Here is a 17,428-nt window from a genome sequence, read left to right as displayed (position 1 = left end):
CCCCACCTTGCGCTTGTTGAATTGAGTCCTTGGACCCAAGGGGAGGTAATGCACATCTTCCATGTAGTTATCCATGACAATAAGAAAATGGATCAAGCAGCACAGAAATGGGGGCAGAAGCTGAAGAGGCACAGCATGTGCATGCTCACACCAATGTATCAGTCTAGTTACTTGACCAATTTCAAGCGCACTCACCAGTACACATTTCTCCATTTTGTCCCAAGTACACTGTGAGATTTTGTCAAATGTCCTATAAAATTCTGATAAGCTCTGTTTATGGTAGTGAGTCATAGCCAATGGAAACTCCTAGGACATTTTCCAAAGGCACTGAGCACCCCAGAGATTCGAATTCACTTCCCTGTGGGGACGCGTGGGGGTGGGATCTGGTGGAGAATCGCTCTGCAAGGAGGATATCGACCGAGAGGTGCTGCCCTTGAGAATGACAAGGAGGCACACATGTCTGAGCTGCAGGTCCACAGTGTCTCCTGAAGACAGATCGGTAATTGGGCAGGATTTTCTCCTTGGGAACCCATGCTGGGGCCTGGCAATCAGCATTCTTTCCCGAGGGCTTACCGCCATCTGTTGTGAAATCCTTTCTAGAATTTGGCAGGGACTCCATGCCCAGCCTAGCATCCTATGCTTTACGCGGTCTATTCTTGGAAAAGCAGAATATCCGCCCCTTTTCCCATCTGAAGCACTTGTCTTTCCGTCCAGGCTGCCTCAGGACCACTCCCACAGCTCAGCAAGCTCACCTAGCGTTCCTGTAGTCCTGGACATGACCCTGGGGGGCCTCGGGATCAGGACTCACATTCTTCGATTCCTTCTCTGTGGTGTAGGTCTTGCCCTTCCTGGGCGGCTTGGATCCTACTTCTGTCTCTGTTTCTTACCCCTTATAACACCTCGGACAAGTTTCTTATATGGAAAGTGGAATGATCATAGTTCTCACCTCCTGGGGATCGTAAAAACTAAATGAGTTGGTTGGCATAAAGCCCTGAGAATAGCGCCCGGCACCAGTAAGCTGTCAGCGCAGATCTGTGGCCCTGCCTGCTTGTTGCTGTGGGGGCAAACCAGAAACGGCCAGGCTGGCCGGCTGGCTCTTGTCTCATCTCATTGCACCCTCCTTCCCAACCAGCAAGCTGTTGTCATTTTTCCTTTTTGCCCCCAACACAGATTCAAAAGCCCCATTTGGCAGCTTTTAGCTCTGTCTCCGCACAGCGTGTGCTCCTCCTTGTTTTCGGATTCGGGCCTTTCTTCCTTTCTTTTGTACACTCCTGCTAAAGTCTGTGCACATCAGGAGACACTGTGAAGCCACTGGTGTCTTTTCTTTCTTACGGGGACAATTCCTTTACTAAAAATTCTGTTTCCTTATCGCAGTCCCCTATTTCTTTGGAGCCAGAGTCGCTGTTAGGGTGCTGGGCGGCGTGGCCACAGAGCTGAGTCTAAGGCATAGACTACAGAAGGCCTGGGGTCAAATCAGTCCCGCTTATTTCTGGCCGTGTGAGCCTGGGAGAGCGTTCTAATTCTCTCGGCCCCTTCTACTTCTCAGCATGCTGCGGGAGGGGGGCCTGAATGGGACATTGCCCGAAAAGCTACAAGTCAGACACAGAATAAGCAGGCAGTGATGGTGTCTAGTGACTGCTGTCCCTAATCATCTGGTTACAGACTCACTCTGAACTTCTTCTCTAAGATTTTGAAACTCTGTCTTGATGACTGAATTGTGTACCTAACCCTCTTCTTTCATTTCCTCCCCCAAGCATAGCCGACAAGATAATGGTCTTCCTCTCACCATTACTATTACTTTTACTAACAATGATGATCATGAAGCATGTACCTCAAACACCAGCTGTGTGCTCACACTATCTATGAGCTTCTTGAGCTCTGACTCCTCCAGTCCTTGTGACCGTACTCAGAGGAAGTCAGCAGGTTTTTGTTTTTGTTTTGTTTTGTTTTTTAATTCCAAGGTTTCTGGTGCTTTCCTTTCATTTATTTTTATGCACCTACTATCTCCAGGTTCTCACTCACTGAATGCAAGCAGTTTGAATTCCCATCTTGAGTGACTTCAGGAGCAGAGCCCCAGCCCCTCCTGTGCCCCTGCCTGGGCTTCTGGGGCCCCCAGGGAGGGGCACCGTATGGGCGTGCTGCTGCCTGGACATCAACAGCCCCCACCACCCCCATTCCTCTGCCTTGCCTCCGCCCTGTGTGAGCCTCAGAGCAGGGAGCATTTCGCCTTTACACTTTTTATCAAAGTCAAGACCATATAATAAATTCACAAGTGAAGAAATATACTTATTTTCCAAAGGTCAACCTCACAAGTTATCGAAAAAATGCAAATTAAAACAAGTTCCATTTCTCATCTATAAAATTGGCAAAAATGAAAGTATTTACATACTCAATCATGGGCAAAGGTGTGGTCGAAATGGGCACTGTCACTTTCCTCTGATGAGGTCAATAAATATTTACGTACAATGTATAAAGATTATAATTTACTCATTAAATCGGTGATTCAACCCCTAGAAAAATAAGCTAAGGAAATCACTGAACTTGCACAAATAAATCTAGGTACAACAATCCATTGAGGCACTACTTTTAATGTTGAAAATGTTCAACAATAGAAGACTGGTTACAGAAATTGTGGTACAGACAAGTGGGAAATATTTGGACACCATGGGAACTAAGCAAGTATAACTTTGAGTGTAAAGAATTAAGAAGTACAAACTAGACTGATCATAAATATTGTTTTGTTGTTGTTTTTTAAAGATTTTCTTTATTTGAGAGAGAGAACACGAGCAGAGGAAGGGCAGAGGGAGAAGCAGACTCCCTGCTGAGCAGAGAGCCCAATGTGGGGCTCGATCCCAGGACCCTGGAATCAGGACCTGAGCTGAAGGCAGCCACTTGACCAACTGAGCCACCCAGGTGCTCCTTTTCTGAATTGAAATAAAACTGAGATTCCAAATGCCTGATTAACTTTGGGTTATGGGATTGCAGGTAATTCTTATGTCACTTTGTCATTTTCTTTTTAAAAATATATATATATATTTATTTATCTGAGGGGAGGCACAGAGGGAAGAGAGGGTCCCAAGCAGACTATGCTCTGAGCGCAGACCTAGACACAGAGCTCGATCTCACAACCTCGAGATCACCACTTGAGCTGATACCAAGAGTTGGATGCTTAACCAACTGAGCCACCCAGGTGCCTCTCTCTTTGTCATTTTCTTTGCTTTCCAAATTTTCTATAAAGACTATTAGTTTTATAATTAGAAAAATACATACATGTATATTTAGGCTTAATGATATACCTATAGATCTCTTTATATATGTATATATGCATACATTTAAGTTAGGTTCTAGTGCCGTTTTTTTTTTTTGCACAAGACTGAGAAGCAAAGCTACTCTCCAGATAAGCCAAGTATGTGCCAGGTCAAGGAAGTGCCTTGGTTTCCACTAGGTTCCATAATGCATCCCTCGGTCTCAGGGACTCCATTTGGTGAATGAACGCCCTCCTTACAAGCACTTCTCCTTCACACATTCTCGTCCAGAGACTTCTCAATGGAGATTGGAGCTCAAAGAACTCTAAACGCTCTTGACTGCTCCTGCACCATGGACCCTTTGTGTGTCTATGAAGCCAATGGGATCCCTTCTCAGAATAATAATTTTAAATGTATAAAAGAGGGGCTCCTGGGTGGCTCAGTCGGTTAAGTGTCCGACTCCGGATTTTAGCTCAGGTCACGATCTCAGGATCATGAGATCAAGCATCATATCGGGCTCCATGTTGGGTGTGGAGTCGGCTTAAAATTCTCTCTTCCTCTCCCTCTGCCTCCCCCATCCCCGACTCACTCTCAGGCTCACTCTCTCTCTCTCTCCCTGAAAAAATAAAATAAAAACATTAAAACCCCTGAATTTTAGAAGAATCCAGGCATTCCTTGAGCAGTAAGATTCTTGGCCATATGCTTCACGTTTACTGCAAACCGAGGCTGTCTTAAGATGAGAACTCATTTGTGGTTGGATCCTGGACACTCTGGCCTGGATCTATCACCCGTGATCTCCTCCCTCTGAATGACAGAGGCAATTCTATATAGCTTTTTAGTTTTAACTTCCCTCTCTACCAAGCCCGGGAAATGACCCCTAGACCCTCATCTTATAAATTTACAAGGTCAACATCAAGGTCTCTGTTTCCAGATAAAGGAGATTGGTGCCCAGAGGTTTTCTGCATGGGGTGCAGAATGACCCCACCTCTAATACCCAGGCAGCTCCCATGATCTGCTTTTGCCAATCAGAGTTCATCCAGGGCTTCTGTGGGATCAACTGAGAAAGGGTCAAAGGGACTCTAGGGCTGCTTTGAGGGAAGAGACTTGGTGGAGATGAGCCCAACCAAAAGAAAGGGGAATACAGGATGTTGGTGGGGGGACTCGCTTTTACATTACACGAGCCAACACACTATCTCTTGCTCCCCCCCCCTTTTTTTTTTCTTCAGCCAGTTTGGATTGCATTCAATTACCTGCAATCAAGCATCCCACCTAAGTCAGGTACAGACTCTCCCATTTTACAAATGGGGACAGATGGGAAGGCCAGGAGAATTAAATGAATACCAATGGCAGGACCCTGATCTGAATTCTACTCTTCCGGACCTTAAAGCCTTAAAGCATGACTGCATGTAAGTCCAGGTGAAGGCCAGATTCATCCCTCCTTGGAGGAGTCAGATCCTTTCACCAAGAGGTCTGCTCATTGTTCTCCACCTGGGGCTCAAAACAGAAAGTTCAGAGGCTCGTAGCCACATGACCACCTGCCAGAGCCTTGCCCTGGGAGGCCTGGTCCTGCTACATATTCATCTCTTGGGGCTGTCCACGGGAGTTCCTTTCTTCCTAAACTTTAGGCAATATGCTTTCTATGTTCTCTTACCTGCACAGAGGGCATGGTTCACTGCATGAATCTCCCAGGCACCTCTGGGGAGAAGGGGTATGGGAGGGAACAGTTCAAAACCCTCCCCTTCCCCTCCTCCTTCCCCGCCAGCCACCTCCCCTGCCTTGGTGGCAGCCCCCGGCTCACCTGTAAATCAGTACCTCATCGTCGGAGCAGTTGTACTGCAGCTGGTACATCTTCACACGCGGCGCTGACTTGCTGACCGACCACTTGACCAGGGCGGAGGTGGTAGTCACATCGGACACAAGCACAGCCCGCTCCGGGGGGCTTTTGGGAGGCTCCCCGCCTCCACTGCCTCCGCCTCCCCGGCTGGTTTTGCTGGAGCCGGTGATATCAGAGAGGCGGGACTTGGGGGGAGCGGTGCGGCTGGTGCTGTTGCTGAGGTGTGGCAGCTGGATGATGGAGACTTCCACCATGGCCGTGGCCTCCCCGGCGGCGTTGGCTGCAATGCAGGTGAAGGCACCGCTGTCCTGAGACGTGGTGATGAGGATGTCCAGGGTGCCGTTGTCATACACGGCGGTCCTTGAGGAGTTCCCCACCAGGCGGTCATCGGGGGCCACCCAGTGGATGAGGGGGCTGGGGTCCCCAATGGCCTTGCACTTGAGCGTGGCCGCCTGGCCCTCCAGAACCAGCAGCTTGTGCGTGTGCTGGGTGATGAGAGGCGGCTCGCACACGAACTCCTCCTCGCGGACGTGCCAGAAGTAGCGGCCCTTGAGGCCCCCTGGGGAGCCACAGGTCTCCAGGTCATCGTCCCGCTCGAGCCTCCGCAGCCAGAGCAGCTCACAGTTGCAGTGCAGCGGGTTCCCTCCAAAGCTAAAGGACAAGGCTGGAGCAAAGGGCGTGGCGGTCAGGGCGGAGGCCTGGGAGCGGGCGAAGATGGGGTCTGGGGGCAGCTTCTGGAGCCGGTTGGAGGTGAGGTCCAGGCGCGCCAGTTTCTGCAGGTCGGCAAAGGTGCCCTCGGCGATGTGGTCGAGCAGGTTGTGGTCCAGGCTCAGCTGGTGGAGGTTGACCATGCGCCGCACAGAGCCCCAGGGCAGGCCATGCAGGTTGTTGTAAGACAGGTCCAGGTCCTCCAGAGTCAGCAGGAAGTCCTCGAAGGCCTCGTCCGCAATGCCGCCCAGCTGGTTGTTGTTCACAATGAGGTGCTGCAGGTTGACCAGGCCCCTCAGGGTGTCCTCCCCAAGGCTGGGCAGCCGGTTGCTGTCGAGGTGCAGGGAGCGGAGGCTCTCGAGGTCCAGGAAGGAGAAGGGCTGGATGTGGCTGATGGTGTTTCTCGACAGGGTTAGGTCCACCAGCCCCGTCATGTTGGCGAAGTCCTGGCGGCCGATGTGGATGATGAAGTTGCCCCCTAGACGCAGCTCCACTGTCCGCCGGTCGATGTCAGGGGGCACGAAGAGCAGCCCTTTAGAAGGGCAGAGGGTCCCCAGTGACTCAGACAGGTTCTGGCAGACGCAGTACTTGGGGCAGGCGTCGACCACGGCAAACGCCATGCCAAACGCCAGCAGGCCACCAAGCAGGGTCTCCATGGTCTGGTCACTCAGGCCACGGCGCCTGGAAGGGAGGGACACAAGGTCAGGATCAAGAGGCAGCTTCATAATGCCCCACTGGGGCGTCATCCATCACCCTAACCCCTGCCTTACGGAGCAGCAGAGAATGGCCTATGCTTATGTGAGATCTAATCTCTTCTACCAATCAACCCCTCTATCATAGTTCTACTGTTTTTTCTGTCTTACCTCTTATCACCTTCTAATAGACTACTTGATTTGCTCATTAATTATGTTTATGGAATATTTCCTATCTCCCCCACTAGAATGCCAGCTGCAACAACGGAAGTTACTTTCGTTTGTTTTGTTACATCCAACGCATCTAGCAGTGCCTGGAACACAGTAGGTGCTCCATAAGTGTGTTGGATGAATGGATGGATGATTCCATATCAGTGGTTCATGTGATACTCATCAGATTTGAAAAGTGTGCTATGGATATATTTTGAAGCAGTTTTATCTTAATTGGTTTCATGTTGGCATGAAATCAAATTGGACCAGCATTCCTTAGGAACAAGGACATGACAAGGAAAGAGCTGGCCCCTGGAGATGCCAGAGTTATTGGGGAACTAGTTGAAGTTAAGTTACCCCATGGAGAATCTACATAGTGGATGAACCTTTGGGAGTTCAGGGAAGTAAAGAAGGGGGTGAGACAGGAGGCAAAAGGCATGAACTTCTTCTGAGCACTCTACTATGTACTAGCCCTCTGCCCAGACCCTCACGTACATCATCTCATTTGGGCTTCAGGAATACCCTTCAAGGAAGGGCTTATCCATACATACAGATGAGGATTTGTCCACTCCTGAATTGCCTCCTTCAGATGCTCACTCAACAGTCACCTTCACCCCAAGGCCCCACTCCAACTGTGCATATCCCACTTCCCTGCTTTGGGTTCTCTCCTTGGAGTTAATCATGATCTAAACTTACTGTATATTTATTTTACCTTCTTATCTGGTTTATTACTTGTCTTCTGTACTAGCAACAAAGACCCAAAATTTACATAAGGACTTGTATCCACCACCCTATACTCAGGGCTTAAGGCACTGCCTGGTGCATAGCTGGTGCTTTTGCATGAATGAATATCTAGGGAAAGAAGAAATGGACTTTGGCTCAGGTCTTTGTGCCTCCAAATCTTAGTTTTCTCACTATTCCATGTTGTACTAACTGTAGTTCTATTTATGTGCTGCTAAAAACATCAATGGAGTTGGACCTTTGAAAATTCTGCACACCGGTTGCGTAGCATCACCCAAAGCAACGTGCTGCAAGAAAGGCCTTCTAAGGCCACTGAGTCGGGATGCGCTGCCTGCTTTTTCTTGCTCTTGCAAAAGCTCTGTATGCATTAGCAAGTGCAGAAGGGTTGAGGAATTCTGCCGCAGTGAAGAAAATGGATTAATGTTTAATTCTGCATTGCCTCCCCTTTTTTAAGCTAAAGATATTCCTGTTTGGAAGCAACAACCATTAATATTTCGAGGAAGTAGGGCTCTAGAGCTCCCAGTTTGAGAAGCACAGGTGCAGAAAAAAATAACCAGATGATTTAAAAGGATATATGATAAATTTAAAAGACTATTCCAATCAGATATTACTTTATTGTGAAGGTATGAATTCTGTTATTGTTTCTCTTTCAGGATAAATCTCCCACCAAGACCCTTCAGGGAGGGTCAGAGACTTAATCCGTATTTCATCTGGAGAGAGTGTTGTTTCTGATCAGCCCTGTCCAATAGAAAGATAATTACTAGCCATTAATGTAACTTAAAATTTTTCTCATGGCTGTATAAAAAGAGAAAGAAGTGAGATAAATTTTGATAATATATTTTATTTAAACCACCACATCCAAAATATTATTTTGCACTTTATCAATATATATAACTATCAATGAGATATTTAACATTCTTTTATTTGTACTAAGTCTTCAAAATTGAGTGTGTATCTAATACTTAGAGCACATTTCAAGTGTTCACTGGTCATATGTGGCTATTGGCTACCATACTGGGCAGCATCATTGGAGCAGGTGTTAGCTAACTATAGCTAAGAGCCAAATCTAGCCCACCACCTGTTTTTGGAAATAAAGTTTTATTAGAACATGTACATGCTTATTCATTTGCATATCATCTACAGATATGTTGTGTGTGTGTGTGTGTGTGTGTGCACTACATCAGCAAAGGTGAGTAGTTGCAGCAGATATAATGTGGCCAGGAAAGCCCGAAATATTTATTGTCTCACCCTTTACAGAAAAAGTTTGCCTACCTCTGTTGTGGAGGATTTTTTTCCCTCTTCATCTTCTCCATTATAGTCACCCTGATTAAAAGCCCTTACCAAGTGCATTATTGCATACAGTTCTGCCCTGGGCTCCCATGAGCAACCACCCACCCTGTTAGTCCTTGCTCTCACAGACCTGAGGGTTACCACGGCCCACCCTCACCCAGGTCCCACCAGGGACATCCAACCCAGACATGTCTACATATGGAAGCTTTCCACCTGCCACTTTCTCTGTGCTCAAATGTGCTTGGGTCTTTTAGGTCTGTACTTAGCTGGAGCCTGATAAACAGGAATCTTCTCCATCTGCACCGACCCTCTTCTTATTTTTTTAGCACAAGGATACATTTTTGCAAGGACTGCTCCTGGCCACTATCTTAGTTTTTCTCTTACCATTCTTGGCCCCATTGCTCTTCATGTCCCAGCTAAGCTCAATGTCTCTCGCTTATAAATGCAATGCTTGATCTTCCTCTAGGATTGCCAACATGCTCTGGGCTCTTCCTGGCCTCTCTCCTTACCTCCACTCCCACCTGGCCAAGTTCCTATTCTACCTCCAGGTCTTGGCTTAAACATCACCTACTCTAGGAAGCCCCTCTACAACTTCGACCAAATTTGGCCTTGCTGCTAGGTGCCCCTTATTCTATCCTTGTCCTACAGATGGCTCACTGCACTTTTAATCATAATTTCTTACTTACTTATCTATCTGCCTTCCTAGACTGTAAACTCACCATGGTGGTAGAGTCAGGGAGTCCCTATTTCTCTGGCTACAATGTCTGCTCAAGTAGAGATGAATGGTATCCCCTCTACCCACTGGGGATTTAGGGACAGCCAGTCACACCCAGTGATGTCCCTCTCTAGTTAAGCTGGAGGCAGCTGTATGCATGCATGTGTGCATGGGTAGAGAGGGAGGTAGTGTGCTGAAAGCCTATGACCCTAAGAGAAAGGCATTCTCCTTATAAGCTCTTGTCAGTTAACACTGAAGTGACTTAAGGCTAAGCAGCACTTCCAGCATTTTCGCATCATGGTGCACACAGGAAATGGTAAGGTAGTCAGTTTCCTATGAGTCCAAGGCCAAGCTTGCTGATGGCCCATGCTAGATCTCTTCATTTCGTCCCTTCCTCCACCCTCTCTGATCCTGCCCTATGCCCTGGAAGGTTGGCTGTCTGGGCTGCATGGTGCCATATGGACAGACTGTGCCATCCTACAGCATCCTCTGGGGCTAGCCATCCTCAATCCTGCCTCCTGCCCTCTTCTGCAAGCAGGAAGGACCTGAATATTCTGGGGTGTATACCCTGCATAGGGCCCATCGTTTCAAACAGTTTTGTCCTTGCAAATTATTTTTTAAAAGTTTGTTAAGGATTAACAAACATCTAATGAATTCAAAGCCGTGACATAATAGAGCTGGGTAAATATATTTTAAGTAATCAGCATGGAAGATTACTGACAGAGAAGTGACTATTGAATCTTAATTAAAATTGTATTCTGAGAACTGTCACTTAATATATTACTCTCACAGCCAAACAAAAAGCAGCTTAAACCCCAGGTTAGGAGGGAGGCGAGGGGAGCATGTGGATATGCACAACCAGAGTGGGGGGCTCCCTCTCCTGAGCAGGAAGGAGCAACTAGGTCCCTCTAAGCATGTCTGCATGGGGGAGGTAGCAGAGGGGAGCAAGGAGAGGTGGAGATAGGAGTAGAGTTCTGGTCTCAGGAACAAAAGAGTGGATGAAAGCAGGCAGGAGGGGCTACGGGATCATTTGTGGGCAAAGCTGAGAGAGGTGCAGGGGGATCAGAAGCGAGGCTGTGAAATGGATGCTGGTATCAAATGTCAGCATCAGCCTTCATGCAGAGGAATCCATCTGCAGAAGAGCAAGAGCCTGTCTGCTAGGAATGTCTATGAGCCCGGGCTGAGGGGTGGGGGTGGGGACCTGCCTGGAGAGGCAGACGGAGGAGCCAAGAAAGGAGGAGAAAACTGGACCTGCAGTGCCCACAAGAATCCATGCGTCTCTAGTTAGAAACAGTGTTTCTTCCTTTCCTGGGTTTCAGGCAGTTTTCCCAGCAGCTCTGCCAGGTGAACGCCACCACTGGTCCATAAGGTACTCTTGTGCAATTAGGAACAGGTGTCCCTGCAGGGCATTTGTAGGTCCCCTTCATTGGACAACCTTGCACAGTGAACAACCTACCTTCCCATACCTTTTATTTTTATTTTTTTATTTTTTTTTAATTTTTTTTAAAATTTTTATTTATTTATGATAGTAACAGAGAGAGAGAGAGAGAGAGAGAGAGAGGCAGAGACACAGGCAGAGGGAGAAGCAGGCTCCATGCACCGGGAGCCTGACGTGGGATTCGATCCCGGGTCTCCAGGATCATGCCCTGGGCCAAAGGCAAGCGCCAAACCGCTGTGCCACCCAGGGATCCCCTTCCCATACCTTTTAGCCTTGAGTATTGCTAACCCCACTTCAACCACTAGGAAATGAGGTTCAAAGAGGTTTGGCATGGCCCAAACTCTCCCAGCTACCCTAAGAATAACTGATGACTGTCTGGCTCTAGGCTGTCCTTGGAGTAGAGCAGCCACCCTTAACTCCCACCCAGAGCCCCCGCCTCCCCTCCCCTCCAGAGGCTTCCATGTGCCTGGTGTACAAGGAGAAACTGGCTGCTACAACCATGGGATTCTTAGTAACCTGTGATGGCCCAGCTGTTTGACTAAATTTGGGCACTTGTGTTTCCTGCTTAGGTATGGGGTTCTCAGGAGCAGGAGCCTAACCAGCTGGGAAAGACCCACCTGTCAAGATTCGTGGTGGTGAGTCTCACACACACAAACACACACAAGCGTGCATGCACACACACGCATGCATGCACACACTTAAATATACTGGCAATAAATATAGCGTGTAGAACTAGGCTGATGGTTTGTAATCAGAGTCTCCAGATGGGATTTTATATTTAAAACAAAAGGGAGAAAGAAAGATGAGGAGAGAAAGCAGAAAACTAATGGACATGGCGGCAGAAAATGCAAGTTCCTGTTCCTTCACTGGATGGTGAGACCACAGACTTTCCTCCCCACTCCCTCCAGCCCCTGGGCCTTGCCTCTCTGTCAGAACCACCTCGAGCTGTTCCAGACAGAAGAGGCAACATTTAGCAGATGGCTGGCACGATATATGTGATATCTCTCCACCCTGATTTCCATTTAAAAGATACCTTAGCAACCAGCCAAGGAGCCACCCGCCCCTGGAGCCTGTAAATCAAGTAAGATGCCTGTCTCTGCTTCAGGTAAAAAGAAATGGCCCCTCCAGGGTGCTCCCAGCCAGGAAAGTGTGAATTAATAAAAGTGGGAGGGGTTCAGATCTGTCAGGAGAGGCAGCTGCCTGCACCTTCTTTCCAGACTTGCCCTCCCAGAGCACTTATTGCTCCCCATAAATCATTCCACTCAAGGCGAGCCCTGGAGGGACCGGCTCTGGAGCAAGGGGATAGGGAAAGGAAACTTGACTTCCAGACAAGAGCTGATGTGGCTGCTTTTTTTTGGCCTAGAAGTTGGCAGGTGGTGGCCCTGCCCCCAATCCCACATTTGGCTCCAGCAAGAGGCTTCCGGCCCTCTCAGCCCCGTGTCCAGCACCTCCATCTCCCAGATCCTCCAGAAATAACAGACTGGGGCTCCTTCTAAGGATAAGAAAAACAAGTTAGCATTAGAGAGCTGATTTCCCAAACCCCCTCTCAGATGCTGCCCTGTGTAGAGATCCTTCTAGAATCCTGAGAAAGACGGAAAGAAGCAAGCTGAAGGAGTATGTGCTGGAAAGAGAAATAGCCCAAGACCTTAGAGTTCCCAGTCTGATGGGAGAGGCACAACCTTGGACCTCAGGCAGCTCAGCTCCTATGTTGTTTTTTTTTATTTTTCTCCTATGTTGATGCTGGAGTCACAGCTTCTAGGTTGAAGGGGTAGGGGAGGGACAGAGAGACAGAGGCTAGAAAGAAAGAAAGAAACAGAGAGAGAGAGAGAGAGAGAGAGAGAGAGAAAGCCAAATCCCCAAGGGAGCCCCTTCCCTTCTGAAAGGTCCCATTTTCTTGGCATAGTAAGATACTCACACAGGATGGGCAAAAACATTCCCTGTGCTGTCCCTAAACAAAACTAGGGAGGCAGAGACCACATCCAAAAATCCCCAAACTTCTGCATAAACTAATTTTAAAAAGTAGCCTGAGACAGCATGGGCAACAGGAACAAAAAGGGGAAATAATGTTGAAGACATCAAAAGGGCAGAATGAGCCCATTTACGCTCTGTTTAAACTTCTATTGTGCAAGATAAGCAGTTGTTATCATAAGTAAGTTATTAAGCTCAGAGCTGCTTCCTCTCTGTTCTCAATGACAGCATTATGCCTCCGTGTTAACGCATCCATGATAGCTTTTATTGTGTTGCAATGTAATTATGTGTTTCCCTGTCTCCTACCCCATTCACCTGGGAACCCCTTCTTGGCAGGGACTGTATTTTGTTCAGCTCTGAATCCCCAGTAGCAAGCTCAGTACCTGGCACAGAGTAGGCATCGGGGGACATGTTTGATAAGAGAATGAATGAATGACTAGCTGAAAATGAGTGCTCTGGCATGATCAGATGGACACGTTGGCACCTTTGCCACCCTGCACACTCTGACTTCTTGTAGGAGCATGCTTGCCTTGTCTGGGGCAGGCCAGGCACGCTGGAGAATGCACCAGAGAGCAGGCTCTAACCAATGTTTCCCCATGAGAGGGGTGGAGGATAACTACCTCAGCTCCCTCCTCCTCCACTGGAGTGATGACTGAGACATGTTCTTTGTTCTTCAGTCTTCTAGAGGTCCCCGGTGACAGTGAGCCCAGTTGTCCTTTGCAGTCACCTGCTCCTCACAAACTGTGTTAGCTGTCTTCCCCTCCCCACCCTCCACACCTCTTCCCACATGTTCTGCAATCACCAGCCAGATAAACCACTTACATTCAAATCCTTGTCTCAAGTCCACTTCTGGGAAATCCAGCTCAAGGCAAACTTCTTAATTATAACTCTCACTACGTAAGGTACCAACTGAGTTTAGGTCACTGTGGAAATATCGCATACATGGAAATAAAAAATGATACGAAAATCACACACGTTCTTGTCAACAACAAAAACAAAAAACAAAAAAACTAGCAACTCTGGGAAGGAAGGAGACCTGAGTTCCCACACAAAGGATTGGTAGTAAGAGTTGAATGGCAATTGTTTTCCACCCAATGTATTCACGACCAGGGCCATGGAGCACTGCGCCTTTTGTCGGAAGATAGCTGTGAGTCAACGTGTGAGTGAGTGTGACCAAGGGAGGCCCATGTGCAGACACAGTGGAGCATCAATGTCAGGGTTGGAAAGTGAATGGAGAGGTGTGTGTGTGTGTGTGAGGGAGCGGGCACGTCTCACTGATCACACGCCTGGAGGCGCCTCATGTGTGAGTGAGGGAGTGTTGCATGAATGGAGGTAAGTGAGTAGAGTGAGTGAACAGGGTGTGTTTGCCTGAATGGAGGGCTGGCTGTGTGGGTGAAGGAGGGCCCAGTTTTACGAATGAGGACCTGGATGTGAATGAGACTGCCCGTGAGCCCTTGGTGTGTGAGGAGGAGAGAGGGAGCCAGCTTGTTTGTTCGGCTTTGATGGAAACAAATGCTGTTTTGCTGCCGTGTTGTCAACTACAGATGCATTAATCTCCATGGTTGCCTGTGATCTGTCCCTGCTTAGGGGACACAGACAGCCCACAGGGCTGGCGGCTCTCAACATCAGTGTAGGCCTCGACCTTCCTCCCTGTCCCTGCCTGTCAGCCTCTATTCCAGCCCTCAGGTGAGTGTGTGGGAGCTCTGGTTTCACACAGAGAGACTGTTGCTTTGATTCAGTCATGACTTTCAAGATTCCTTCTCTAAAATACCCCCTGCCCCTTTTTCGAGCACTTTTTGGAATCTATCACCTGAAGCCTCAAGCAAGGATTGTACTCTGGGAAGCTGGGTGGACTACTCCTTTTGTACCTCAGAGGGAGAAAGTGGAGGGTATGGATACACAGGGATGCATTTCCAGGCACCAGGGCCTCCCTAGTCCTTTCTCCCTGGCCCAAATCCGCCCACCCTACAGATGCATGTCCAAGGACCCAGTCCTTGCCATTTTAACCCTTAATCTTTCCCTGTTTTAAATCACAGAGCACCTCTGGGTTCACTGACTCACCAGCACCCACCCCCAAGCACCTTGACCTTTCCCTGGGCCCCACACTCAGGGGGGCAACCTCAGTGTGTGGTCCTCTCTGGGACTAGGCTAATGAAAGGAGCAGTGGGGTGGATAATTCAAAACGGCAGATAATCCAAAACTCATTTCCATTTGGCTAGGGAAGGTTCACACTATGATTTACTCTCCTCATTATGTTTGGCTCAGGCTAAAATTAAAATTGGCTTTTCTTCTTCAAGCCATTCAGGCTACAAGGTGGGCAATGCCTGGATAGCATTAAAGTTCACTCCAGCTGGAGAACATAATTTAAGGTCCATATCTGACTAGAATATCAGACTTGAAGGTCATTGGAGATAGGAGTTAAACCTCCCTCCTTAGACTCCGGCTCTCTGAGGACAGGACTAGGTCTCCCTGGGGCTCCCTGGGGGCAGGGCTGTGTCTCCCCTCAGACTGGGGCTCCCTGAGGACAGGGCTGTGTCTCCCCTCAGACTGGGGCTCCCTGGGGACAGGGCTGTGTCTCCCCGCACACTGGGGCTCCATGAGGGCTGGGCTGTGTGTAATCTCTATATCCCATGCATCTGCCTACAGTTCTGCCTTTGGAAGTTGAAGCTAGCATTACCAGTGGTCTGCTGCTCTCACAGCTGGTCTCTTCATCCCACTCCTAGGGGTCCTAGTGAGGACCAGGCCTCCCGGAAAGCAGCCCTGCCCCGTGGGTAGGCAGAGGGGCTTCAGCTGGGCAGCCCAGGACAGGATACCATTAAAATTCACAGGCTACTCTGAGAAGGTCTCATTACAAAGGCCTGTGGTTATTACCCTGCCCTGTTATTATGTGTTTGCTAGGACATCAAGCATGGCATATTTAATCTTGGGCTCCTAATAACATCTCTGATTATCAAAACAGAAAGAATTTAGACAATCAAATTGGCTTCTTGATGGGAGTTTTTTGGTTTTTGTTTTTTGGGTTTTTTTTTTTTTTTTTGCCTGTTTCATGTAGCCTGTTGGTGGTGGCGGGGCCGGCGCTGCTTGCTGCAAAGAGGAACGTGGGTATAAAGAACCCCATGTTGCACCCTCAAGGTCTGCCTGGTCTTTCTCTGGCCTGGGAATTGAATCCTCAGCTAATGGCCAACCTAGACTTATGAGGTGACCCACAAAAGCAAGAGGGCTTATCAGTTGGGGCTACCATTGCTGTTTTATAACCCCCACAAATTCACTAGCAGACATAAGGCATAAGAGAAAAGTCATAAGAGAAAAAAAAGGGCTTCCTCCCACTTTGTAATAAGCAAAGGGAACATGGTCCTCCTGCCTGTTCCTTCCTTATGTTGCTCTCCTGTGTCCTCCCAGCTCTAGGGGCGGAGGGGCAGAGACATGTTATTACTCAGGGTCCTGGGAGGAAATAGACAAAAGAGTGGAATGGCTACTGGAAGGCAGTCTAGTGATGGGACAATGTATGGGAGTATGGGCAGGGTTAGGGGTATGGGCAGGGTTGGGGGTGTAGGCAGGGTTAGGGATGTGCACAGGGTTAGGGTATGTGGGCAGGGTTAGGGGTGTGGGCAGGGTTGGGGTATGCACAGGGTTAGGGGTGTGGGCAGGGTTAGGGGTATGGGCAGGGTTGGAGGTATGGCAGGGTTGGGGGTGTAGCCAGGGCTAGGGATGTGTACAGGATTAGAGGTGTGCACAGGGTTAGGGGTGTGTGGGCAGGGTTAGGAGTATGGGCAGGGTTGGGGGTATAGGAAGGGTTAGGGATGTGCACAGGGGTAGGGTATGTGGGCAGGGTTAGGGGTGTGGGCAGGGTTAGGGATGTGCAGAGTTAGAGGTGTGCACCGGGTTAAGGTGTGTGGGCGGGGTTGGGGGAGCTGTAGCTCCCAGGCTCCAGCTACAGAGGGGAGGCTTTTACCCTTTTGTCCCAAAGAGTGAAGGGGCAAAGAAGAGGTTTCAGGAGCCCCAGGCCTGTTACAGCCACAGGAAAAGAGCTGCCCACAGGAGGTGGTGGCCCTGAGTGGAGGACCCATGTGCTGACAAACTGCAGTCTGGGAGGGAGCCGCCCCAAGGAAGTTAGCGCCTGTCTCTCTCCTGCTGCTGGCACCTGCCTGCAACCAGACCCAGGAAGCCAGAGGGCAAGGTCAGCCTCCAGGGCCACGCAGCAGGGCTGTGGAGACGTCACGTGGAGGCGCAAAGGGAAAATAATCTGCTCACAGAAGGAGCGCCCTTCACTGTTGTCAACGTTCCCAACAAGTTGGCAGATAATCAGGCCACTTGGAAGCGCAAGAAAAACAAGGAGGAAGAGGGAGGAGGGATGGAAAGGCGGGAAGAAGAGAAAGAGAAGAGAGGAATCCATTGGAGGCAATAAACCCCACAGACTCAAGGGCAGTAAATATGAATTCAATTTGGTTTTGCCATTTACAGAGCCGGCCTTCTTAAGCGCTGACAGGCTGATCAGATAAAAGTCACTGTCACCACCAGGACGGCACATTTAAATTTTTATTGCAAACACCAGGCTCCATTACCCTGGGATTTGCTCTCTGCATTCCT

The 17,428-nt window shown here is 48.9% G+C and overlaps 1 protein-coding gene across 1 annotated transcript in view; it reads right to left on the bottom strand.

Moving 5' to 3' along the window:
* LRFN2 (leucine rich repeat and fibronectin type III domain containing 2) overlaps window positions 1-17,428 on the bottom strand; it is a 176,362-nt gene that overhangs the window by 32,608 nt on the left and 126,326 nt on the right. The window contains exon 2 of the mRNA XM_072833132.1: window positions 5,044-6,468. Coding sequence (XP_072689233.1) covers window positions 5,044-6,443 — 1,400 coding nt within the window. The 5' untranslated portion in view covers window positions 6,444-6,468. The remainder of the gene's footprint in view (window positions 1-5,043; window positions 6,469-17,428) is intronic.

The sequence above is a fragment of the Canis lupus genome, chromosome 7 (assembly GCF_048164855.1).
Source record: "Canis lupus baileyi chromosome 7, mCanLup2.hap1, whole genome shotgun sequence".
NCBI lineage: Eukaryota > Metazoa > Chordata > Mammalia > Carnivora > Canidae > Canis > Canis lupus.
Note: the sequence above shows the minus strand (reverse complement) of the source record. Positions and strands in the feature narration are given on the sequence as shown.